This window comes from Cynocephalus volans, chromosome 12 (genome assembly GCF_027409185.1).
Source record: "Cynocephalus volans isolate mCynVol1 chromosome 12, mCynVol1.pri, whole genome shotgun sequence".
NCBI lineage: Eukaryota > Metazoa > Chordata > Mammalia > Dermoptera > Cynocephalidae > Cynocephalus > Cynocephalus volans.
Window position 1 is genome coordinate 24338727 of NC_084471.1, and position 25676 is coordinate 24364402.

The 25676-nt window shown below is 39.7% G+C and overlaps 1 protein-coding gene across 6 annotated transcripts in view; it reads left to right on the forward strand.

Moving 5' to 3' along the window:
- The window catches only part of ANKS1B (ankyrin repeat and sterile alpha motif domain containing 1B), a 1093604-nt gene that overhangs the window by 485710 nt on the left and 582218 nt on the right, over window positions 1-25676 (forward strand). For all 6 annotated transcript variants that reach the window (XM_063076110.1, XM_063076111.1, XM_063076113.1 and 3 more), the window contains exon 12: window positions 3003-3183. In XM_063076110.1, coding sequence (XP_062932180.1) covers window positions 3003-3183 — 181 coding nt within the window. The remainder of the gene's footprint in view (window positions 1-3002; window positions 3184-25676) is intronic.

Genomic DNA, 25676 nt, shown 5'->3' on the forward strand with positions numbered 1-25676 from the left:
CAATTCTGAAGAAGCAAATGAGAATGAGGTCAGATGACCATTGCTCAACGCTTTCCCTTTGGAATTTCCATGAGCCTGCCTCCCTTCCTCCAGATATTTCCTTTGAAGCTATAGTAGAGTAAGATTGTAGCACTCTGCTCAAGGAAAGGAATGTGTCATGTAGATTTGCATAAACATGTACTAAGCAGTCTAAACAGGGTCTCTATAACATCCACGTTGTGTAGTTCTGGTATAGAGATGTACAAATCTGTGTATCCCACAAAAGCTTGCCTTCTGGCATCCACTCAAGTGAGAAATCTGTGAGTCACCCTAGACTTCTTCCTTAAAATCATCCTTCACAGCCAATCATTTTCCATGTCCTGAAGAGCTGACCATATTAGCATCTCCTAAGAACGTCTGCTATCTCCTACCTACTGCTACTGCTTCACTTCAGGACCTTATTATGTCTTGGCTGGACTTCTGTAACATCCTCTTTTTTTTAAAGATGACCAGAAAGGGGATCTTAACCCTTGGCTCGGTGTTATCTGCACCACGCTCTCCCAAGTGAGCCACAGGCCGGCCCCTGTAACATCCTCTTAATCAGTCTGCCTTCCTCTAGGCTGACTCTGACTCATCTATCTCTAAACTGCTAAAGTGAGTTTATTAAAATGCAAACCCAGTTATGAAGACTTCTTGCCTGGAAATCATTCAGTGGTTCCTTTAAAATATTTAGGTTAAAAGCCAAACTCTTTAACATGGCATTTAAATCTTTTATGATTTGGCCCCTGCAACTTCCAATATCTCATGTCTTGAACTCACCACTCCCTTTTCATACATGGCCCTACAGCCATACTGAACTAATTGCAGTTTTATACTTTATTTTTCTTCATCCTCTTTTGCCTGCCTACCTTCTCTGCCTCACCAAGATTCAACTTGGCTATGAATCACCTGCCCATGGAAGCCTTTTCTGATCCCTTCCCTAAAGCAGAAGCCCATCTTTTGGCTCCCTTGTATTCTGTGCTCACACGTATTGTAGCCCTTATCACTGTGTCCACTGTACTGAAGCATAGTCATTGATGCTTCCCTCATGCACCCTCCTGCCTCCCACCTGAAGTCTATAATCACCTGGAGAACAGGGACAATGTCTCACTTCTCTTATTCCTATCACAGTGCTTACCATCATATCTGCAATTTAGTATACACTTAGCAAATATTTGTAGAATTTGAATGAATGCAGCAATAAGTAGCCTATTTGATTTCAAATTGCATAACAAACTGTTTTTAATACAATTAGAACTGTGTGGGTGGTCAGGGTTCAAAAACATGTATTCAAGAAATGTTAGAAGTAAAGGTATCATATACATCAGTTGGCTTTACTTTTATAAAATTTATAAAAGGAAACTATATAGAAAATTGGTCCATTACTTATACATAAAGTGAAACAAAAACAACACAACACAGTAATACAAAACCTAGAATGACGGACACACCTGTGTTTCCATTGGAGCCAGTGCCATATCTCATGTCTTTTTAATTGTGGTTATAGAGTCCAGTGGAAAGGACATCGAATGTGAAATTGAGATTCAGTAGCCCCAAGGACAGACATTTCACTTCATGAGAAACCAATCCTGACATTAAATTCTGATCTTTTATACTTCAAAAGCAACTGTGTCCTGTGTGGCTACTAATTTGAATTCTATTACTGAGTTGATGTGTTATAATAATGAATTACGTGCACTCTCTTGTATAACAATATTTATGCTCTCAATCTTCTTCATGAAAATATTGCAATGGTGAAAGGGTAAAACATATTTTGATAATCTGTATACCTTATATTTTAAAAATTCTGTAAAATGCAGATATTTTCCATATAATTGTCTATATCAGACTGTAGACTAAATGATATCTACCTGAAACAAACCATGAGAGCTGGAAGAGACAGGGTAATTTGAATATTGTGCTGGAAAATAATCCGTGGAGTACAGTGATTAAATTAACAAATATTTGAAGGCAGTGAAAACATTAGTAAACCAAAACTTTATTGTACTTTGGGGAAAGTAAAGTACGACGGTTGTTACTTTATTGTAAAGAGCTTACATTTAATCTCTTATATTATTTGCAAGAGATTGTTACTATTTCAGTAATGTAAATTAGGAGAATAAAAATTAAGACGATTTGGATTCATTCTTGGGAACTGGACACACATCTGAGAGCCAATAAGACTGCAGCTTTTCTGAAGGACAATGTTAGAAGCTGTGCTGGGCAGGAAAAAAATGTGAATGTAATTAAAACTATGAGAAAAACAGAAAAATGCTATAGGGAATAATGCATTACTGACAAAGGGTATAGATTATATCTGCTATTACCCCATGATTTTAACTTTTATGTTTAAATTGACTTTTCTTGCTATTTGGGGATTAATTAAAATCCCCCAAAAAGAAAATCAAAGTTCACTACAAATATCAAGTAGATTATTAAATCCTAGAAAATGTTCTATATAACTTTACTTAATTCTGATGATAAAATTCCAGCATATGGCACTTCGGGACAATATCTAATGCCACCAATTCCTTAGACTATATAAAAAGCCAAAAAATGGAACTGCCTTAATTATGTTTCGATGTTGTAAGCGCCCTTTTATTATTAGATTCTATATCCTCAGAGTCTGGCAAATGCCAGATGCTTAATAAATGTTAGCTGAATGAAAGGTGACTTAAAATTGCAACTTTCAAAATTGATCATTAAGAGAAATTCTGTGCACTGTATTTTTATAATCTTCTGGGGAAATCAAATGAAAGCTGAAATTATCACATTGACTCTGCCATAATATTTTTTCATTAAACAATTTTTTCGTTAATTCATCAGGTGATTCTTTAGTTTCTCTGTAAAGCACAATTATACTTTAGGTATAAAATCCAGATAGTTTAACTGAAAAAAAATTATCGCTTAGATTAATGATGGGTAGATTGGGCTAAAGATGAACATGATCACATTCATGCTCTTGTCTTGCTCATTTATTGTAGCCTAAACAACGAACATCCATTGTGTCTTCTCTGGATTTTCATCGAATGAATCACAACCAAGAATATTTTGAAATCAGCACATCCACAGGGTGTACAAGCTTTACTTCCAGCCCTCCTGTTAGTCCACCCACCTCTTCTTTGGGAACCACAGAAGTCAAGAATGAGGAAACTGACCACACAGGTAAAGCAGTTCACTTTATGAAGCTATATTTTTGAACTTTTAAGACTAAAGCCTTTGTGAGTTAGAGGAATTAAGAAGAATTTTTGTACAAATTGCACAGTGTTTTTAGTTCACCTACATGTGTGGCAATGTAGGGCTTTTAAGATTTTTGTTAGAGTATGGGTATAATATTCTTTTTGAATACATTAGTGGCTTTTGGGTGTTAGATATTAAAGGTGATGATTTATTATCCTCATGGTAGTAAAATGGCCAGGTACCTAGAATTGCTATTCTTCCACTGCTGTTTACCCCTCTCCACACAATGTTATCACCTAATCCACATGTGACTTTATTAATAGCTGTTTTAAGGCTGGAGGAACCATGTCAAGGATATCTGGTAAGACTGAGTTGGACAATGTGGCCTATGCATGCTTTCAACCTACTTAAACCAAGGTGAACTGGGAGAGGAGGGGTATGGGATTATTCTGTATGGCTGCAGGTAGGGGGAAGATTAAGGAAAGTAGCAGCACCCACTAGTAAAACATACCTGGTTCCACCCAATCAGACTTGCAATGTATTCTTTCCTAGAAGGGCTAATAGCTGGTAAGGCAAGGGACGAAGTATGAGAAGTGGGACCTAAAAAATCTCTTTCCCTTACATCTAACTTATATTGAGAAAACTATTCAGCTACTTTCCTTCAAAGATATGATTTTAAAAACCAGTAGGCATGACGAACATAAATTTTAAAATCATAAAGTATGGTCTGTGTGGGTATTCCGTGTAATCTTTGTTCAAAACAAGTGTGTATGAGTATACGTATGTATGTCATGTACTTATTTAAGTCCTTTAATCTGACTCTACTTTTAAAAGCACTAACATAAACATTCAAAAAATGTAGCCAGAGAATTATTTTCCCTTAGAAAAAAAGGTAAGATTTTAAAAATAGTGACTAATGTGAGTAATAAGGTTGATATTCATGGAATCATAATCCAACCTTTCATGGAAACCAGAGTGAAATTTATAAAACGTAGATAAAATCATGTCATTACCACGCTTAAAATGCTCCAATAGCTTCTCTTTGCACTTAGATAAAATGTAACTCCTTACCATGGCCAATGAAGCCCAGTTTACCCTGATTCCTGACTAGCTCTTTAACTTTACCTTCAGCAAAATTATCCCGGCCCCTATTGGCCTTCTTTGCTGGGCATTCTGGCCCTGGGATTTTGCAGTTTGGTTCCTTCTCCCTGGAAGGTCTGTCTTCACATTTTCATGTGGCTGAGTTGTGATTTAGGTTTTAGCTCAAATGCACTTTCTCTTAGAGGCCTTCCAGATGACCCTATCTCAAGTAGAAGCCCTCAATATCATAATAATTATAAAAATAAAGACACAAAAAGAACAATAATAATAATAAGGAAATACTTAAATAACACTATATGTCAGGCACTGTTTGAGGCATTTTACATATATCAACTAATTTAAATCTCGTAACTGCCATATGAATTAGGTATTATTATTTGCATTTAAGGAAACAGACACAAAGAGGGTAAGTAAATAAATAACAGCCCTAGAGACGGATTCATGTTCTTAACCATTTTTTCTCCATTGCTTGAGTCGCTTCTGTTAAATCATCCTGTTTTCTTCTTTCCATAGCCTTATTTATTATATTAAATTATATAGATCATTTGGTTGCTTATTTATTGTCTTCTTTCTTTTCTTTTTAGAATGTAAGCTAGAATGGATGGATCTCTGGCACATTGTAGGCACTGAAGTCAGACTGCCTAAGTTCAATTACTAGCTATGAGACTTGATCTCTTTATGCTACAGTTTTCTCATCGGTAGAATTAGATTAACAATGAATTAATCAGATTAACTTACCATGTGGAAAAGTAATGCATGTAAAGCAATTAGCACTGTGTCTGGCACATACTTAGTGCTCAATAAATGTTAGTAAGCATTAGTAGTAGTAGCAGTCATTATTATATTAACACAATTCTTTGCAGTCTACATCAAGCCTAGCATTCATTCAATGAGCATCAGCACTTATTGTGTGCCTGTCATGTACTAGACACAATTTTATAGGAGAAGAGAGATGGGATGTGATTTGTAAAAAATAGTCGTGTGTGGACCCAGGGAACGGTTCTTGGCATATAATTATCATTTAACCAATGCTTATTTGAATGACTAGTTCCAGATTTAAAATCCTAATATGGGAGGATTGACAAGTACTTTGATATTTGCCTTTGGGAAAATCATTCTCAGTCTTATTTTAGTTACTGCACTAAGTGTTTTTTAGATAATTAATTTTTTTTCAACAATCCTCTGAGGTAGATAAAAATATTTTTTCTTTTTTAATTAAAAGCAAGAGAAGTTATAGGTCTAATCAGAAAGCTTTCTCACCACTGTGACACTGACCACCAAAGAACACAATTTTAGTGCTGCCAGGACTAGAGTGGTACCATCCAAAATGTGTGGAGAAATTGTAATTATCGGGATATTTTCAGATCTGACCTTTAAACAGAACCAAACTCTAATCTTTTAACAGTTGAAATGGTTTCTAATAGCATGTTACTATGGTTTCCTACTGTAATATATCACCTCTACATCCAAAATTTTAGAATAGACTGATATTTAGTTAATAATGTGGAAGGACAGTTCTGATTTGATTTACATTAAAAAGTAAAACTTTAATTTTAAAAGTAAAACTATAGAGTAGGCATTTGTCTACTTGAAAAAGTAGCATTTCATTATCATAAACATAGAAAATTTGTTAAACTTTGCATTTGTGTACCTTCACATAAAGACACTGCTGTGTGGTATTGAAAAAATTTCAAGAGTCAGTTCCATCACTGATTTGCTAGATATTTTCCATCAAATCACTTAATTTTTCTGATCCTCAGTTTGCTCCTTTGAAAACTGAGGATCAGAATATTCTTTAATATTATTACTTTTCTTCTTTAGTATTATTATTATTTGAAATACATAGTAGTTTTAAGATAGAAGAGCCTACTTTAAGTCTGTACTTATGCCAAGGTAGCTGACCTTTTCTTGACTTGCAAGTATAATCTATAGTTACATATAAATCTACAGTTCATTTTATAAATGAACAAAAAATTAGCCTTGACAAAAATGGCATATAATAGAACAAAGACTAATATACCTTCAAAATGAATTGTATGCCTCGAAACACTTTTGAATGAGCCAATGAGTTTATTATTAACAGAGAGCCATTTAAAAAGTAGCCTGAACTGTGATTACAGCCTCAACTTATGAATCATCATAAAAGGTTGTTAAAGGGAAAGAGCTTTGGTGTTAGACAGCCTGGAGAATGAGATAAACAGGTTTGTATTTAACTAGAAATATCACTCTAGTATTAACACAGAGTAGACAGATGTGAGGTGAGGTGAGATTGGAGGTGGGGAGACACCGTGTTGTCAGCAATGGAAAGATGTAAGTGGATTTGAGAGATACAGGGAAAGAGTAATTAGCAGGTCGTGGTAATTGCTTGGATGTGCAAAGGTGAGAGAATATTCCAAGGAAGGCTCTAAAGTTTCTAGCTTAAGCAGATGAGTCAAATTGGAGTGTTATTGGAGTATCTGTTGGTAAGAATGTGGGGGTGAGGGATAGATCATGTGAGGCCTAATAGGCTATTTAAGGACTTTGGCTTTTACTCAGAGTGATTTTACTCAAAGCCAGTTGAGGTCTTTCAGAAGAAGAGTCAATGGCTACTGTGTTGAGAATGGACTAGGGAGGGGAACAAGGCTGGAAGCAGGAAGACCAGTTAGGAGGCCGTGGCAGCGCTGCAGTAGGATGCAGGAGCAGGGCAGCTGAGATGGAAGGAAAAGCAGTTCAGAGGGAGCAAAATGCAGGGCGCTGGACATGTGTTTAAGGCAAATCCAATAGGATTTCATGGTGGAGTGGACATGTGGTATGAGAAAAAGAGAACTGAGGATGACGCCAAGATTTTTCTCTTGAACTACTGTAAAGATCGGTTTCCTATCAATTCTGACATACACGAGGTGTGGGAAGAGCAGATTTGGTAAACAGGAAGTACCAAGAGTTAATTTTAAGTTTGAAATGCCTACTAGATATCTGAACAGGTGTGTTGAGTAGGCAGCAGAAGGTCCCGTCTGCAGACAGAAATGTGAACATCCTCATTATATAGATGATATGGGGTGACTGCAGATAAGGAGGACCAAAAACTGAGCTTGGTGAAGGAGAGGATAAAAGGTGACACCCACAAAGGCGACTGAGAAGGAGCAACCTGGGAGGTAAGAGGAAATCTTCTGGAGAGTGTTGTGTTCTCAAGTCAGGTGAAGAAAGTTTCTAAAAGAAAGGAGTGATCAGCTCTGTCAAATGTAGCTGGTAAGTTGAGCAGGAGGAGGACCAAGTTCGAATTGATCCATGGATTTGACAATGTGGAGGTCTGATAGAGTCTGGATGTGTTGTCCCCACCAAAATTCATGTGGAAATCTGATCCTCAACGTGGCAGTGTTGGAAACTGATTGAGTCATGGGGGTGGATCCCTTATGAATGGATTCATGCTCTCCCTGGGTGCGGGGATTAATGAGTGAGATCTTGCTCTATCAGTTCCCGGGAGAGCTGGTTGTATACAGGGCCCTGGCACCTTCTCTCTCTCTCTCTCTCTCTCTCTCTCTCTCTCTCTCTTTTGCATCCTCTTGCCATGTGATCTGCTTGTACCTGCCACTTTCTGTCATGAGTAGAAGCAGCCTGAGGTCCATGCCAGATGCAGCTGTCCCAGAATCGTAAGCCAAGTAAACCTCTGTTCTTTATAAATTACCCAGTCTCAGGTAATTCTATTATAGCAGCACAACACGGACTAATACATGGTCACACAGCTAACCCTGACAACAGCTATTTAATTAGAATTGACGCAGCAAAAGCCCAACTTAGTGGGTCCCAGGAAGAGTGGGAAGAGAGGAGATAGAGCAGGTATAGATGATCCTTTCAAGGAGTTTCTTCAAAGGGAAATTTAAAGTTATGAGGAAGGAGGAGAAAGAGGGGATGGGTTCTATTAACCAAGTGGAGAGATTGGTGTTAGACAGGAGCATGGGCAACAGACAGGATGTTTCAGGTGCTGGGTGCTAATGCTGCCAGGGGACCCATGTGGTGGGAATCATGGAAGGCCTGGTCTGGTGGTTTCCATTTTCCATATCAAGTAGAAAGCAGCAGCTTCAGTTGAGAACAAAGATGCAGGAGGAAGTGTATATTCTGAGGAAAGAAAGGACAGTATGAACTCGTTGTTTAGGAGAAACAGTGGATGGACAAAGGAGGTACAATGTGATTGCCTGGTAGCATTAAATGCCCATTTGAGGTTCATGTTCACGAATTCAAAGTTAGATTAGCCAATGTGGTTCTGTGTTTTCTTCCAGCCTAGGTCTGCTGGAGGGCACAGGTGCAGAGTATTTGGAGAGCTGAATTTAACATAGGTTGTGGTTTTGCTAAATGTGTATGTTGAAGTGATGGAAGAGCAAGGAAATATGAATGCAGGAGAGTGTGATATTTGACCATAGAGTTTAAGGTGGAGAAGGAAGAGAAGGGGAACAAGGGGACAAGTAATAGTGAAAAATCAATCGGATCATTGGGTTGGAGATTCCAGTGGGGTCAAAGAATTTCTAGGGCCAAGGTACTAAAGAAGAGGGCCGGAATGATACGTGGACGCAGAGTGTGATGCACATGAAACCAGGAATGATCATAATTGTAATCACAAGGTCTTAAGACCACAGGAGTGAGCAGCTAAGTTAGCCTCTCCCCACACAAAATAGCCTTAGATTCTGTGATTAAGTCAGTACAACAATTTCCTGGAAGAAATGTTTGATATAAAGAAATATACCTACTTCTACACTGATCTCCATTCATAATATTTGAATCAGTCCTTCCATTTGTTTAACAAATTACGATATAGATCAACTTTACCTGAGTTCACACCTTCTATACGTTGTCCCACTCTTCTTTGAGGTGCCAAGACCCCTTATGTTGTTCCCTGGGTGCTCAAGACCCCTCGGGAGAGTTATTCCCTTCAAGTTTGCTCCCCCAAGGGGTGCTCTCTGCTCCTGACCACTGTGCGTCTAATTATCATGTGAAAGGTTTGAATGACCTGAGAGGCCCCCTGCTAAGGTATTTCAGTCTTTTGGGCACCCTTAATAGTTGCTTATGTGATCTTTTTTCCTCAGGTAACTGTTTTTTTAAAATAAAAGTGGCAAGACGTGGTGGAATTCTGGATCTATGTTAAAGGTAGAGCCAATATATTTTTTTGATGGATTGGATATAGGATATGAGAAAATGAAAGGGACCAAAGGGACCAAAGATGTGATTTAAGAATTTTTAGCCCTTTGACCTCAGTTTTGGACATTTTAATTTAAGACACTATTAGGTATCCAACGAGTTACGTTGGTTGAGAGATAATTGAAACAATGATTTCTCAGCAGGGTGGGGCAGGGTTGGAAGAGGCCATGTGATAATTTTATGTTTTTCAAAAGTATTAGTTTTAAAAGACTGAGAAACAGTGCCTTAACCTTCAATGAGTGACTTATGAGTTCTTATCTCTTCGGTGAAAATACCCTGGATAGGTATGTTGTGAACTCTTGGGAGAAAAGAAGCTGAGAATCACCAGTAATAACAGAGGCTGCCTCTTTACAGAAAGTTGTGTCCAGAAAGCTCTTTGTATAGGAAGAATTTTACGGATTAGCACCTTCTTCAGGATACCTGTTAAGCAAGTCAACTACCCTTGGTAACTCATTATCTTCAGTTTTGTTAGTACTTTCAAATCATCACCTCCTGCAGGAGAAAACTGATGGGAGGGGATAATATAAAAAGAGTAATGTGGGAAAGGGCCTCCTTTCAAATGGGAGAAATAACAAAAACAAAAGCCTCAAAGTGCTTAGCAGCATAGGATGCTTTTCTGCAAAGGAGAAGAATCACTAGAGGGGAACTAAAATTAGAATGAAGAGGGTGGCATGGACCTCTCATGCTGATCAGGGATTAGCAGAAAAGCAAATGAAGGCCTCCTTTAATTAGTTCACATGAACCAGAAGTAGACCTCCTGAAGCTGAGACATCGTTACTACAGCAGCCACTGGACACTCGGCTGAGGGAGGCTTTGGCCTCCAGCCAACAAGAAGGCCAAAGACAGGCCACTGAGATGATCTTTAAACTCCAAGCTAAGATTCAGGGCGAGCTGATAATGAGAAAGTTAAGGGCTAGTGAGAATATGTAATTACATCTTTGGGACTTACTTCCTTTAAAATATGCACTAAACAAATTGGCTGAATCATTGGTCATTAAATTCAGTATTTTAAATAGACCAGGACTTTAGATACCCACAAGGAAAGCACTTTTAGATTAAATGTCATGTGTGCATGTAACGGTAAAATATATTCTCAGTCCTTGATAAATCATAAAGTGCCCCTCCTGTACTTTCCTTTTTCCAGTTTTCTCTCTGGTGCCTTTGTGACACATTGCACAGCATGCAGAAGGCAAGATATAGGTTACTAGATGCTTAACTAAGAAAGGAAAAGTTACCTGCCTTTCAGTACTTAAAAATATGAAAATATCTTATATAGTTAGTATATTAGTCCGTTTTTGTTGCTTGTAACAAAATACCTGCAACTGGGTGATTTATAAAGAAAATGAAATTTATTCCTTATAGTTTCTGAGGCTTAGAGGTCCAAAGTCCATCTGGTGGTGGTGACAGTGACCCAGGGGTCTCACAGTGCAAGATGGTGGAAGCAGAGAGAGCAGAGAGAGAGACAGACTCTCCTCTTCTTTTAAAGCCCTCAAAACCACACCCCTGATCACCATTTTTAAGCCATTCACTACACGGTCCTACAATTTAATCACCCCTTCAAGACTCCACCTTACAGATATCATAACAGGATTTCCCACCCTGTTAACAGTCACAGTGAGGGGCTAAGTTTCTAATACATAAAACTTGAGGGATGTAATTCAAGCTTCAGGGAGTTTTGGGGGGAAATAATTCAATCCACTACAGTTAGATAATGGGGTAATGTGGGTAACATGGGTTAGTTAATGTATACAGTCATGGGAACTTGTTATTCCTAGTGAAATTAGTTGGCATGACTATTGGCTTATCTGGGCAATATCAAGTAAATGTACTTAGTGTGTGCCATTATGAGAAAGTCCAGGGTGCTGTGAGAATATCTAAGAAGGTGATAGTTCTCATCCCAGAAAAGAACGGGGCTCTGAGGAGACAGGAATTGGTGAGGCCACGGTGGGGAGGGAAGACTAATCTTCAAAGAAGGAATAGCTTATTTAAAAAAAATTCCTATGGTAGAAACTAACCTGAATCTTGAGGTCAGAGAGAAAGGAAAGAAATGATGGTGGGAGTCAAGGGTAAAAGGAGTTCACAGGCCAATCATGCAGGGCCTTGTAAGCTGCCTTCAGGATTTTGGTCTTTATCCTAAGAGCAATGAGAAGTCATTGACAGGTGTTTTATGTGGGGAAGAAGAGATTATCCAATGTGCATTTTACTGTCTGATGGCTCCTATTTTCTCTGGGAACTAGACACAGTTATCCTTGGAGAGTAAACAAAGAGGGCGAAAATCAGTCATTTGAGGAGAATGGAGGAAGTCTGAGTTAGCTTTTTGTTCAAACTCTTAAGGAATGGCTAGTAAGTGGGAGCAGAAGCAGTCATAGGGTGTGAGTTACCCTCCCAGTGTACCTGTGACCTGTGGTGATGTATTTAGGTCAAGACCATCCTGGCAGGGCCTGTAATTCTTTTTGGCTGGCTCACTTCAACGCACCTCTCATTGGTAAAATGGCCCCTCTGAGTCTCTGCCATGTCTGCCATCTGCTCACCCCAGCTTCTGCTGCAGAGTCACCTCGCCCCTTACCAAGCTGGCCCCATGGCAGCCCAGTTGGTTTTCAGACCAGCTACCTTCTGAGGCCCCATTCTGGAGGCTGCAGGAACCTCTGGGTCTCATTCATAATTAAGAAAATAAGCAGGCTTGGAAAAATTTATCCCCAAGATCTTGCTAGTCCTTTCCATGGGGAACTCCCATGTTTAATAGGATGTGGCCATGTCCAAAATCTAGATGGGATTTGTAAGCAAAGTCCCTCTTTCCTTAGGTTCTCCCAATACCTGTTTATTATGCTACAGCCACTCAAGGCCAAACCCAGAAAGAAAAGTTCAGGACACACATGTAGAAAGAACTATTTCCCTATCCTCTCTATCTCATTCAGCCTTTTTCTTTTTAAAATTCCTCAGAAGCTGGTATACCCTTCCTTTTCTGGGGTGGGTTTCCCATTTGTCTGTACAGTAGTTGTGCAGACCTAATTCCAATTGTTCTAAAGAAAGGAGTCTGACTTTTAAGTCTTTGATATCTAACCCACCTTCTTCTACCTGAGGGCGTTAAGTCTCCAGTCTAGCCTCAGGGAGGAGGTTTCCAATGGAACACAATTTAAGGGTAGCAATATATCAGTTTCTTCTTTGAAAAATACTATCCTTATAACATTAAGCCAGTGTCACTATGAAAAATACATGAGCACAACATATGATTAATTAATGTAGCTTCATAAATGCTTGATAAATGTGGCCATGATCATTATTTCTATTGGTGTTATTACTATAGGCCTAGGCAGAGAGCAGATCCTAGACTCTAAGAATTCAATACAAAAGCAGAGCAGCCAGGAGCTCTGAATCTACCCAGACACTAGAATCTTAAATCCACAAGATTGCATGGAACAAGCAGGTCAACGTGCTGTTGAGCAGGGCTGGAAGTTCTGTTTCCTCTGTGCCCCGGTTTTATGTGACCCGGGGTGGGAGAGCAGTAAAAGCTGGACAGAGTGTCACCTGGAAAGCCAGAGTTCTATAGGTGCTAATCCATTCAAAATCACGGTAGAGGCAAGGGAGCAACTGTCCCAGACAGGTTTGTTTGGAAAATGTGTTTTCTTTTTCATTTGACCTTTTATTAACTCAATTTTCTCTTGCTTTCGCCTTCTGTTAACGAATGTGAAAATATAACTGCTTTGTTAGTTAGAATTTTCTTTGAGATTCAAATTCACTGCTGCATATGTCTTCTCTCTAATTATCTTGTCTACTTTAGTTTGTTTGATAGTTTTTCTGTCCTGATTTTCTCCACCAGACTATTTATATCTCTTATTTTTAATAGTCTCTGCCAGACTATGATAAAATCTCCCTGCTTATCAGTTATATTTGTGGGATATATGTGTGACTATGATAGCTAGATGTAAAACTGTGGGAGAAAAGCTGACAGTAATTTTTTTTTTTTTTTACAAAGGGGGGTGGGAAGTTTTTTGGTATTTCCTGCTCTGTGCTATGGAGAATTCCCCTCCTTGACCTCACTTGAAAATAGTTTCCAAACTGCTAGACCTTTTTCTCTATTCACATCTTCTGTCTCTACAGTCTTCTTCGGGGAGAACGTTTTCCCCTTTTGTTCTCTGCACCTGTCTATGTTGGGCTGGTGCCTGTATGTTTACCTGGGACTTGGCCTTTTAAACACAGGCTTCACTTTATGCCTCATGCCATAGTGAGCCCGCTTACCACAGGACTTGTTTTCAGTGTTCTCCCAAGTAACTTCCTACCTACTTGATAGACCAGTTGTTCTCCGCCTATCCAGCTCCATACTCTACTGACCTCAACTCTTCTACTTGACTCTTGGCATCTGTGGTAGGCAAAATTCTAAGAAGGCCTGGTGATTCCTGCTGTCTGTATTCATGCCTTCATGTAATGTCCTCCTTTTGAGAGTGTGTGGGGCCTGTAACTTGCTCCTCGCCAATGGCAAAGGTGATGAGGTATAAATCCCATTGTTATGATATGTTTTATGGCAAAGGTGAAAGGATTTTGCAGATGTAATTAAGGTCTCTAATCATTGAATTTAAGTTAATCAAAAGAGACATTATCCTTGGGGGGCCTGAACTAATCAGGTGATACCTTGAAGATGGATCTAGAGCTTAGCAACTTGAAGCAACAGGCTTTCTCTCTCTGCTGCTGGCTTAAGTAAACCACATGAGTTCTACAGCTGCAGGGAAGTGAATTCTGCCAACAGCACATGAACTCAAAGAGGACTCTAAGCCTCAGATGAGACTGCAGACCCAGCCAACACCTGGATTGCTGTCTGGTGAGACCCTGAGCAGAGGACCCAATTAAGCTGTGCCCAGACTTTTGACTCATGGAAACTGTAAGATAATGAATGTATGTTGTTGTAAGCCACTAAGTTTACTGTATTTTGTTATGCAGAGATAGAAAACTAAAACAGTGTCCCATGCTCCCTTGATTTGGGAGAGAGGGAGACTCTCTTATCTGCCCTGGCCTCAAGGTACCTCTCCAATCAGCACCAGTCCCTCGCTCTTATTGAGATTACACAATTGAGAGTGAAAAATTTGAAAATTGTCTCCTTTACCCCACATCCCGAAGCCCAGCTCAGTTAATCACATATGTATTTTATATTATACCATTTCCCCCCCAAAATACTAGTTTTTATTTTAACAGGTACTAAATCATAAGGCTAAAAGCTCTGTTAATAAAATCTTAAGATGTAAGACAGAGGGTAGAGAACTATATTCGTGCTCATCCAGATCTGAAATCCCTAAATTACTGATGCCTCCTACTTAGGTTTCCCACCTCCAAAGCTAGCAGAGTTTTTTTTGTTTGTTTGTTTGCTTGCTTGTTTTTCTCCAAGCATGCATCTGATTGTGCCATTTCACTGTTTAAGAACTTCTTATGTCTTGTCACTACCTATATGAGAATGTCCAAATGTTTTAGATGCCCAGCACAGTCCTTGTCTGTGTAGAAAATTAGTCCTGGTCTAATTTTCTATTTACCTCTAACCAAATGTACCATGTATTCCTAAGTACATCGTTCTCAGAGTTCATGGCTCCTTGCTTTATGGAGCATCAGCTTGGAATGCCTTCCTACCTAATACATCTGATAAACTTGGATTTTTGTATGAAATTTAGCTAAGGGTAACTGTCTTAGTTTGTTTGGGCTGCTATAACAAAGTACCATAAACTGGGTAGCTTCTAAACAACAGAAATCTGTTTCTCACAGTTCTGGAGGCTTGGAAGTCCACACCAAGGCATTGGCAGATTTGGTGTCTAGTGAAGGTCTGCTTTCTTGTTCATGGATATAGCATTCTCTCTGTGTTCTCACATAGTGGAAGGGGCAACTGAGCTCCCTCAAGCCTCTTTTATAAGGGCACTAATACCATTCTAAGGGATCACCCTCATGACCTAATCACCTCTCAAAGGCCTTACCTTCTAATACCATCAGCTTGGGAGTTAGGATTTCACTGGGTGAATTCTGGGGGGACACAAGCATTCTTCCCCAGCCCTCCCAAATTATGTCCTTTTCATGTGTAAAATACATTTGTTTCATCCCAATAGTTCCAAATATCTTAACTTGTTCCAGCAACAACACAAAAGTCTAAAGTCCAAAGTCTCATCTAAATATCATCTAAATCAGGTACAAGTGAAAACTCTAGGTATGATTCCTCATGAGGCAAATTCCCCTTCAGCTGTCAGCCTGTGAAATCAAATCAAACAAGTTCTGTGCTTCCAAAAGATACTGGTGAGACAAGCATAGGACAGATATTGTCATTCCAAAAGGGAGGAGTGACAGGTTCTGAGGAAGTCCAAGCCTTAAGGCTTTAGAGTAATCTTCTTTGGCTCAATGTTTTGCCTTCTGGGGCCACTGGGGTGAAGGTCCTGCCTTCCAGAAACACTGGAACAGGAGCCCTACCCCCATGGCTATAGGCAACTCCACCCCCATGGCAGCTTTGTGCCTGGTTTATGTGTCCCTGGCTACCTCAGGCTAGAATTACACACAGGTGACTCTACTGGTCTAGGTTCATGGCGGTGGCCCTGCTCCCATGACTCTGCTGGGTATCACCCTAACAAAGCCCTCTGCAGTTGCCCCACACTAACTGAGGCTTATGCCTGTGATGGACGGGGCAGTCCCGATGATTTCTGAATTGCCTTTTGTGTTATTCTTGCATTATCTGGGACACTTGGTCCTGGCTTTTGTTTAGATAGCTGACTAATCTCCTTGTCAAATAGTTGTTTGGCCACATCTTGGTGTTCTCTTGAACATTCTTGCTCATTATTTGCAGTATAAATAGGCTGAGAATTTTCCAAATTAAGTTCTGATTCCCTTTTGATTAGCAGTTCTGCCTTTAGGTTATTTCTCTCTTCTTGCATTTTCCTATACTCACTCAAGAGAAGCCAAGCTGTACTTTCAACACGTTAGGACATTTCTCAAATATCCAATTTTATACTCACAAGTTCCAACTTGCAAAAACCACTAGAAAATGAACATAATTCAGCTAAGTCTTTTGCCACTTTACAACAAGGATGGTCTTTCCTCTAGTTTCTAATAACATGTTTCTTATATCCATCTGAGATGTCATCAGAATGGCCTTTACTACTCATATTTTTACTAATATTCTGTTCACAACCATGTAGGTATTCTCTAAGAAGACTGAGATTTTTTTATAGCTCTTCTTCTTTCCTTCTGAGCCCTCTCGGCATTGCCCGTAAAAGTCCAATCACAGCAATGTGGGCTCTTTCTAGCATGTACTTAAAAACTCTTCCAGCATTTATTACCCAGTTCCAAACTTCCACATTTTTACATATTTGCTACAGCAGCACCTGACTTCTTCATACCAATTTCCTGTCTGTTCAGGCTGCCAGAACAAAATATCATAAACTGTGTAGCTCATAAACAACAGAAGTTTATTTCTCACAGTTCTGGAGGCTAGGAAGTACACACCAAGGTGTGACAGATTCAGTGTCTGGTGAGGGCATAGAGGGAGCATTCTCTCCATGTCTTCACATCATGGTAGGAGCAAACAAACTCCCTCAAGCCTCTTTTATAAGGGCACGAATCCCATTCGTGAGGGCTATACCTTCATGACCTGCCAAAGGCCTCACTTTCTAACACTGTCACCTTCCGCATTAGGATTTCTACATATTAATTTGGGGGAGACACAAACATTAAGTCCATAGTAACCTCCTTTGTGAAGCCTTCTTGACTCCTTGCATCCAAGTGCCCTCTAGCACTCTTCATGTACCTCTACTAGTGCATATTTTACACAAAAATGTTTATTTACATTTCTTTTTTTTTTTTTTATTTTTTTTATTTTTTTTTCCTCCCCTCCTTTTATTGTTTATTTTTATTTTATTTTATTTTATTTTATTTTTTTTATTTTTTAAATTTTATTTTGTCGATATACATTGTAGCTGATTAATGCTCCCCATCACCAAAACCTCCCTCCCTTCTCCCTCCCCCCCTCCCCCCCAACAATGTCCTTTCTGTTTGTTTGTTGTATCAACTTCAAATAATTGTGGTTGTTATATCTTCTTCCTCCCCCCCCCCCAGTTTGTGTGTGTATGTGTGTATGTGTGTGTGTGAATTTATATATTAATTTTTAGCTCCCTCCAATAAGTGAGAACATGTGGTATTTCTCTCTCTGTGCCTGACTTGTTTCACTTAATATAATTCTCTCAAGGTCCATCCATGTTGTTGCAAATGGCAGTATTTCATTCATTTTTATAGCTGAGTAGTATTCCATTGTGTAGATGTACCACATTTTCCGTATCCACTCATCTGATGATGGGCATTTGGGCTGGTTCCAACTCTTGGCTATTGTAAAGAGTGCTGCGATGAACATTGGGGAACAGGTATACCTTCGACTTGATGATTTCCATTCCTCTGGGTATATTCCCAACAGTGGGATGGCTGGGTCGTATGGTAGATCTATTTGCAATTGTTTAAGGAACCTCCATACCATTTTCCATAGAGGCTGCACCATTTTGCAGTCCCACCAACAATGTATGAGAGTTCCTTTTTCTCCGCAGCCTCGCCAGCATTTATCGTTCATAGTCTTTTGGATTTTAGCCATCCTAACTGGGGTTAGATGGTATCTCAATGTGGTTTTGATTTGCATTTCCCGGATGCTGAGTGATGTTGAGCATTTTTTCATATGTCTGTTGGCCATTTGGATATCTTCCTTAGAGAAATGCCTACTTAGCTCTTTTGCCCATTTTTTAATTGGGTTGCTTGTTTTCTTCTTGTAAAGTTGTTTGAGTTCCTTATATATTCTGGATATTAATCCTTCGTCAGATGTATATTTTGCAAATATTTTCTCCCACTCTGTTGGTTGTCTTTTAACTCTTTTAATTGTTTCTTTTGCTGTGCAGAAGCTTTTTAGTTTGATATAATCCCATTTGTTTATTTTTCCTTTGGTTGCCCGTGCTTTTGGGGTCGTATTCATGAAGTCTGTGCCCAGTCCTATTTCCTGAAGTGTTTCCCCTATGTTTTCTTTAAGAAGTTTTATTGTCTCAGGGTGTATATTTAAATCCTTAATCCATTTTGAGTTGATTTTAGTATACGGTGAGAGGTATGGATCTAGTTTCATTCTCCTGCATATCGATATCCAGTTATCCCAGCACCACTTGCTGAAGAGGCAGTCCCTTCCCCAGTGAATAGGCTTGGTGCCTTTGTCAAAGATCAGATGGCAGTAAGTGTGTGGGTTGATTTCTGGATTCTCTATTCTATTCCATTGGTCAGTGTGTCTGTTTTTATGCCAGTACCATACTGTTTTGGTTATTATAGCTTTGTAGTATAGCTTAAAGTCAGGTAGTGTTATGCCTCCAGCTTTATTTTTTTTGCTGAGCATTGCTTTGGCTATTCGTGGTCTTTTATTGTTCCATATAAATGTCTGAATAGTTTTTTCCATTTCTGAGAAAAATGTCTTTGGAATTTTGATGGGGATTGCATTGAATTTGTATATCACTTTGGGTAGTATGGACATTTTCACTATGTTGATTCTTCCAATCCAAGAGCATGGAATATCTTTCCATCTTCTTGTATCCTCTCTAATTTCTCTCAGCAGTGGTTTGTAGTTCTCATTATAGAGATTTTTCACCTCCTTGGTTAACTCAATTCCTAAGTATTTTATTTTTTTGGTGGCTATTGTAAATGGGCAGGCTTTCTTGATTTCTCCTTCTGCATGTTCACTATTGGAGAAAAGAAATGCTACTGATTTTTGTGTGTTGATTTTGTATCCTGCTACTGTGCTGAAATCATTTATCAATTCCAACAGTTTTTTTGTAGAGGTTTTAGGCTGTTCGATATATAGGATCATGTCATCTGCAAACAGGGACAGTTTGACTTCATCTTTTCCAATCTGGATGCCCTTTATTTCCTTCTCTTCTCTGATTGCTCTGGCTAGTACTTCCAACACTATGTTGAATAGGAGTGGTGAGAGTGGGCATCCTTGTCTAGTTCCTGTTCTTAAAGGAAAAGCTTTCAGCTTTTCCCCATTCAGGATGATATTGGCAGTGGGTTTGTCATATATGGCTTTAATTATGTTGAGATACTTTCCCTCTATACCTAACTTATAGAGGGTCTTTGTCATGAATGAGTGCTGAACTTTATCAAATGCTTTTTCAGCATCTATAGAGATGATCATATGGTCCTTGTGTTTGAGTTTATTAATATGGTGTATCACATTTATTGATTTGCGTATGTTGAACCAACCTTGCATCCCTGGGATGAATCCCACTTGATCGTGATGAATAATTTTTCGTATGTGTTGCTGTATTCTGTTTGCTAGTATTTTAGTGACGATTTTTGCATCTATATTCATCAAGGATATCAGCCTGTAGTTTTCTTTTTTGGTTATATCTTTACCTGGTTTTGGTATCAGGATGATGTTTGCTTCATAGAATGAGTTTGGGAGATTTGCGTCCGTTTCAATCTTTTGGAATAGTTTGTAAAGAATCGGTGTCAATTCCTCTTTGAATGTTTGGTAAAATTCTGCTGTGAATCCATCTGGTCCTGGGCTTTTCTTTGTTGGGAGCCTTCTGATAACAGCTTCAATCTCCTTTATTGTTATTGGTCGGTTCAAATTTTCTACGTCTTCACGGTTCAGTTTTGGGAGCTTGTGTGTGTCCAGAAATTTATCCATTTCCTCCATATTTTCAAATTTGTTGGCGTATAGTTGTTTATAGTAGTCTCGAATGATTCCTTGTATTTCAGATGAATCAGTTGTAATATCGCCTTTTTCATTTCTAATTTTTGTTATTTGAGTCTTCTCTCTTCTTTTTTTTTGTTAGCCATGCTAATGGTTTGTCAATTTTATTTATCTTTTCAAAAAACCACCTTTTTGATTCGTTGATCTTTTGAATTGTTTTTTGGTTTTCAATTTCATTCAGTTCTGCTCTGATCTTAATGATTTCTTTCCGTCTGCTAACTTTAGGGTTGGATTGTTCTTGTTTTTCTAGTTCTTTAAGGTGAAGTGTTAGGTTGTTCACTTGCCAGCTTTCCATTCTTCTGAAGTGAGCATTTAATGCAATAAATTTTCCCCTCAATACTGCTTTTGCAGTATCCCACAGGTTTTGGTATGATGTATCATTGTTTTCATTAGTTTCAATAAACTTTTTGATTTCCTGCTTGATTTCTTCTTGGACCCATATGTCATTAAGTAGAATGCTGTTTAATTTCCATGTGTTTGTATAGTTTCCAGAGTTTTGTTTGTTATTAATTTCTAGTTTTAATCCATTGTGGTCTGAGAAGATACATGGGATAATTCCAATTTTTTTTAATTTATTGAGACTTGATTTGTGACCTAATATGTGATCTATCCTGGAGAATGATCCATGTGCTGATGAGAAGAATGAATATTCTGAGGTTGTTGGGTGGAATGTTCTGTAGATATCTGCCAATTCCAATTGGTCTAGAGTCTTGTTTAGATCTTGTGTTTCTCTACTGATTCTTTGCCTAGATGATCTGTCTAATATTGACAGTGGGGTGTTCAGGTCCCCTGCTATTATGGTATTAGTGTCTATTTCCTTCTTTAGGTCTAATAGAGTTTGTTTTATAAATCTGGCTGCTCCAACATTGGGTGCGTACATATTTATGATTGTTATGTCTTCTTGATGGATCAGTCCTTTTATCATTAAGTAGTGTCCCTCATTGTCTCTTTTTATGGTTTTTAGTTTAAAGTCTATTTTGTCAGATATAAGAATAGCCACTCCAGCTCGTTTTTCTTTTCTGTTTTCATGGTAAATCTTTTTCCATCCTTTCACTCTTAGTCTGTGTGAATCTTTATGGGTGAGGTGGGTCTCTTGTAGGCAGCATATAGTTGGGTCCTGCTTTTTGACCCAGTCAGCCAGTCTGTGTCTTTTAATTGGGGAATTTAAGCCTTTAACATTAAGAGTTGTTATTGAAAGGTGTTGATTTATTCCTAGCATTTTATTGGTTGTTTGGTTGTCTTAGGTGTCTTTTGTTCCTTGCTTTCTGATTTACTGTTTGGTTTCTTTGTTTGTTGGTTCCTTAGGTTGTAGATAGTGTTTTTGTTAGCTTGTTTTCTCTTCATGAATGCCATTTTTATTGTACTAGCGGGTTTAGATTTTTCTTAGGTTTTTATGGCAGTGGTAGTTATTTTTCAGGAACCAAACCCAGTACTCCCTTGAGGATTTCTTGTAAGGGTGGTCTTGTGGTAGTGAACTCCCGCAGTTTTTGTTTGTCTGAGAAATATACTATTTGCCCCTCATTTCGGAAGGATAGCCTTGCAGGGTAGAGTATTCTTGGCTGGCAATCTTTGTCTTTTAGTATTTTGAAAATATCATCCCATTCCTTTCTAGCTTTTAGGGTTTGTGATGAAAAGTCTGATGTTAACCTGATTGGGGCTCCCTTATAGGTGATTTGACGCTTCTCTCTTGCAGCTTTTAAGATTCTCTCTTTGTCTCTGAGTTTTGCCAATTTGACTTGACATGTCTTGGAGAAGGCCTTTTTGGGTTGAATACGTTTGGAGATCGTTGAGCTTCCTGGATCTGAAGATCTGTGATTTTTCCTATACCTGGGAAGTTTTCTGCCACTATTTTGTTGAATATGTTTTCAATGGAATCTCCATTTTCCTCCCCTTCTGGAATACCCATGACTCGGATATTTGAGCGCTTGAGGTTGTCTGATATCTCTCTCAGATTTTCTTCCATGTCCTTGATTCTTTTTTCTTTCTTTTTGTCTGCTTGTGTTATTTCAAACAGCCCATCTTCAAGTTCAGAGGTTCTCTCTTCAACTTCGACAAGCCTGCTGGTTAAACTCTCCGTTGTGTTTTTTATTTCGCTGAATAACTTCTTCAGTTCAGCAAGTTCTGCTACATTTTTTTTCAGGACATTGATTTCCTTGTATATTTCCTCTTTCAGATCCTGTATACTTTTCCTCATTTCATCATGATGTATAGCTGAGTTTTCTTGTATCTCATTCAGTTTCCTTAGAATTATCACTCGAAATTCCTTGTCAGTTATTTCAAGGGCTTCTTGTTCTATAGGATCTAGAGTATGAGATTTATTAACTTTTGGTGGTGTACTTTCTTGATTTTTTGTATTTCTGGTGTCTTTTTTTTGGTGTTTATTCATTGTGGCAGGGGGTTTCACAGTCCACTGGTTTGAGACTAATGACTAACTAGGATGTTGCTGTGGTTGCCAATTTGGTATGGCTCCCGCCGTGACTGCTCAGTTGGCCTCTAGTGTCTTGTGTGTGTGGTTGCCTCGGGTCTTGGGCTTCTCCGGGTATCCACCTTTCTGGTCAGCTTGTACTCTGCTGGGCTGGTGGATCATGTACCACAGGGTGTGTGATCTCTGTTGAGCTTTCACTTTCTGTACAGGACTTCTCCCCGTTCCGTGTGCTCTGGCCCAGGCTGTTAGATCGTGCAGTGGCGACCCCACCGGGTGTGTGGTTTCTGTCGCGTCTCCGCCTCCCTGGCCTCACGTCTCCCCCCTCTGTGCACACTGTGCTGGGCTGGGGTGTGTCTTCTGCACCCCTCGTCTATCAGCTGGGCCTTCAAGACCCTGCTCGGCACCGCCTCGCCCAGGAAGTCTACCAGGTTTCTGCTAGGCACAGACGACCGGTCTCTCTGGGTGCCTTTGTAGCACTGTGTAGATCTTTCTCGGGTCTTGTTCACCTTTGTATCCCCCCGGTATAAACCGAGTCTAGTGCCCGCCTGCAGCCTGCTCTCTGGCAGGTTCAAGCGGACCTGGGAACTCTCCTACCACACTATTCCCAACCAGACATTCGTTAGGCTTTTTTCCAAACTGGTGGTCGCAGAGATGGTATCTGTCTCCCAGTAACAGGAAGTTTACCGGGGCCGGAGTCCAGGGTGTGGTGGAGTGACAGTCGGCCCGCCCGTACTTCCTAGCCCTCCCAACACTGGTCGGGACGCCCCACACCCCCAGCCCCGCCAGAGAACCGCGGAGGGAGTGGGAGAGGAGGCCGGCCCGCAGGGTCCGGAAAGCCCCGCGCCAGGCCAAGCAAATGGGCTCAGTGATGGCCGAGCAGGGCGGAGCTGCCCGCACCTGGGAAAATGGAGGCAGCACCGGGGCAGTGAGTGGCCTGGTGGTGCAGGCGGGAGCCGCGTGGGCATCCACCCCCCGAACAGAGCTGTGCCAGGGATCACTCACAGTGCTGTGCCAGGTCGGGCGCTCGCTCTGTCTCTGGTTTGTTGCCTTCCGTGTTCTCGGCGCTGCGTCCTCGGGCTGTTCAGTCGCGGCGCCGCTCGGGCGCTCCCGGGAATCTTCTTTAATGCCGGCCTGAAACCTCGAATCCTGAATAGGGCAGCTGGCCGCCTTCAGTGCGGCCCCAGCCTCCGGGATCCTGGCTGCATCCACAGCAGCCCTGGCGCCGTGTTCCCTGTTTCAAGACTCGCTTTTGCAGCTAAGAATCAGTTCTTTTCCTGCTCCATACTTCAAAGCTGTTGCCTGTAAATGAGGCAGCCTCTCCTGCCGGGGGCAAAGTGGCGTTGAGCCCCCACGACCGGCCAGCAGCAGCAGTCCTCCCTTAAGAGATGGCCAGAGGAAGGTCCACAAGTTTCCCGGCTGCCTGAGGCCCAGTGGCCACCTTTTCCACCTCAGCTACTCCGCGCCAGCCGCCGCAGCCGCCGCCATCTTGAAACTCTCTCCTAAAGCTTAATTTAAAAGAATAACAGTTAAAAACTTTAGTGAATCCTGTTGTTTCACAACGTCAAAACAATACAAGTATAGCTTTTTTTTTTTTTCTTTCCCAGAACTGAATTTTTCTTCATCACTGCTTTTCTGGTTTCTGCATTAGCTATTTGTGAGGTTGGGAATAGGACCTGGAGCCTTGAAGAAAATAAAAACTTTCAACACATTAGTGATGATCACAATCCAAAGTGTAAAATAAACACCCCTGACAGAGACTCCTAACCTCTTACGTATAGTTCACAGGATCCAGAGTGAACTCTCACTTATTTGTATAGATAGATGAGTTTTCCATAGCATAGTTTTCCATACTTAGAAAAACTAATGGAGTGTATTAAAAATGCAGATATGCCACTTAAAATCATCATTTATTCCAGAGTCAAAGATGTAATTTTTGTATTATTCTCTGTTTTGGATCTGAATCAGGTCTGTTGTATGTCTGTGTTCTCTCTATTAGCACAAATGTCTACTTTCTCTTTTACTAACTTAGATAATCAAGAATTGACTATGTAAAGCTAATAATAGATTTCATATTTCCTTCTGGAAACCACATAAGCACCCGTGAAAGGAAGCATTATTAACTAAACAAATCTCTCAGTTCCTAGTGATTAGCATTTTGACAAGCTGTTGTCTTAGATGAAGGATTTAGATCATATATTACATAACTTCAAAGTACTTTTTATATTTCTTCCTGATCTGAGTATTAAGTAATTGGTACTTGTCTTAGTTTGTTTTATGCCACTATAACAGAATACCTGAGACTGGGTAACTTACAAAGAATGGAGATTTATTTCTTACTGGAGGCTGGGAATTTCCATGTTGAGGGGCCCAGATCTGGTGAGGGCTTTCTTGCTGCATCATCCCATGGCAGAAGGCAGAAGGGCAAGAGAGGGAGAGAGAGAGCAAGGTATAGAACTCGCAGCCTCAAGCCCTTTTATAATCAGCATTAATCCATTCATAAGGGTAGAGCCCTCATAACCTAAACATCTCCCATTAGGTCCAACCTCCCAACACTGTTGTGTTGGGGATTTTTTTCTAACACGTGCTTTTTGGGAGACACACTCAAACCATAGCAGTATTCATTTTCATTTAAATTTGAAGGAAACCTTCAACTCTATTTTAGTTTTCTTAGCACATTTTCTAGTCCATTGATGTATTCTAGGCTGTGAATTTGCAGCTGGGTTTTGTTTCTATTAGTTGTAATCCTCTGGAACAGGGTAACATTACAATAAATAATATGTCAAGTTCTCTAAGCTAAGTAGTTTGCTATTTACTAACAATATATTTGCTCCCTGAAGTTGACATATAGAAAACTAAAGCTAGAATATCACATTCAAAATGAACCTGAATAATTTCCCCATATCTTAAATTTAATATATTCCCTTTCAGGCAATTATTACCTAGCAGCCTCAAGCATATGAGTTGTCGTGATTGGGACCTTAATTATTGCTTGGCTGTAAATAAAATATAAAACTGTTTTTAAACACTAAACGAAAATTAGTTGTATTATCAAAATTA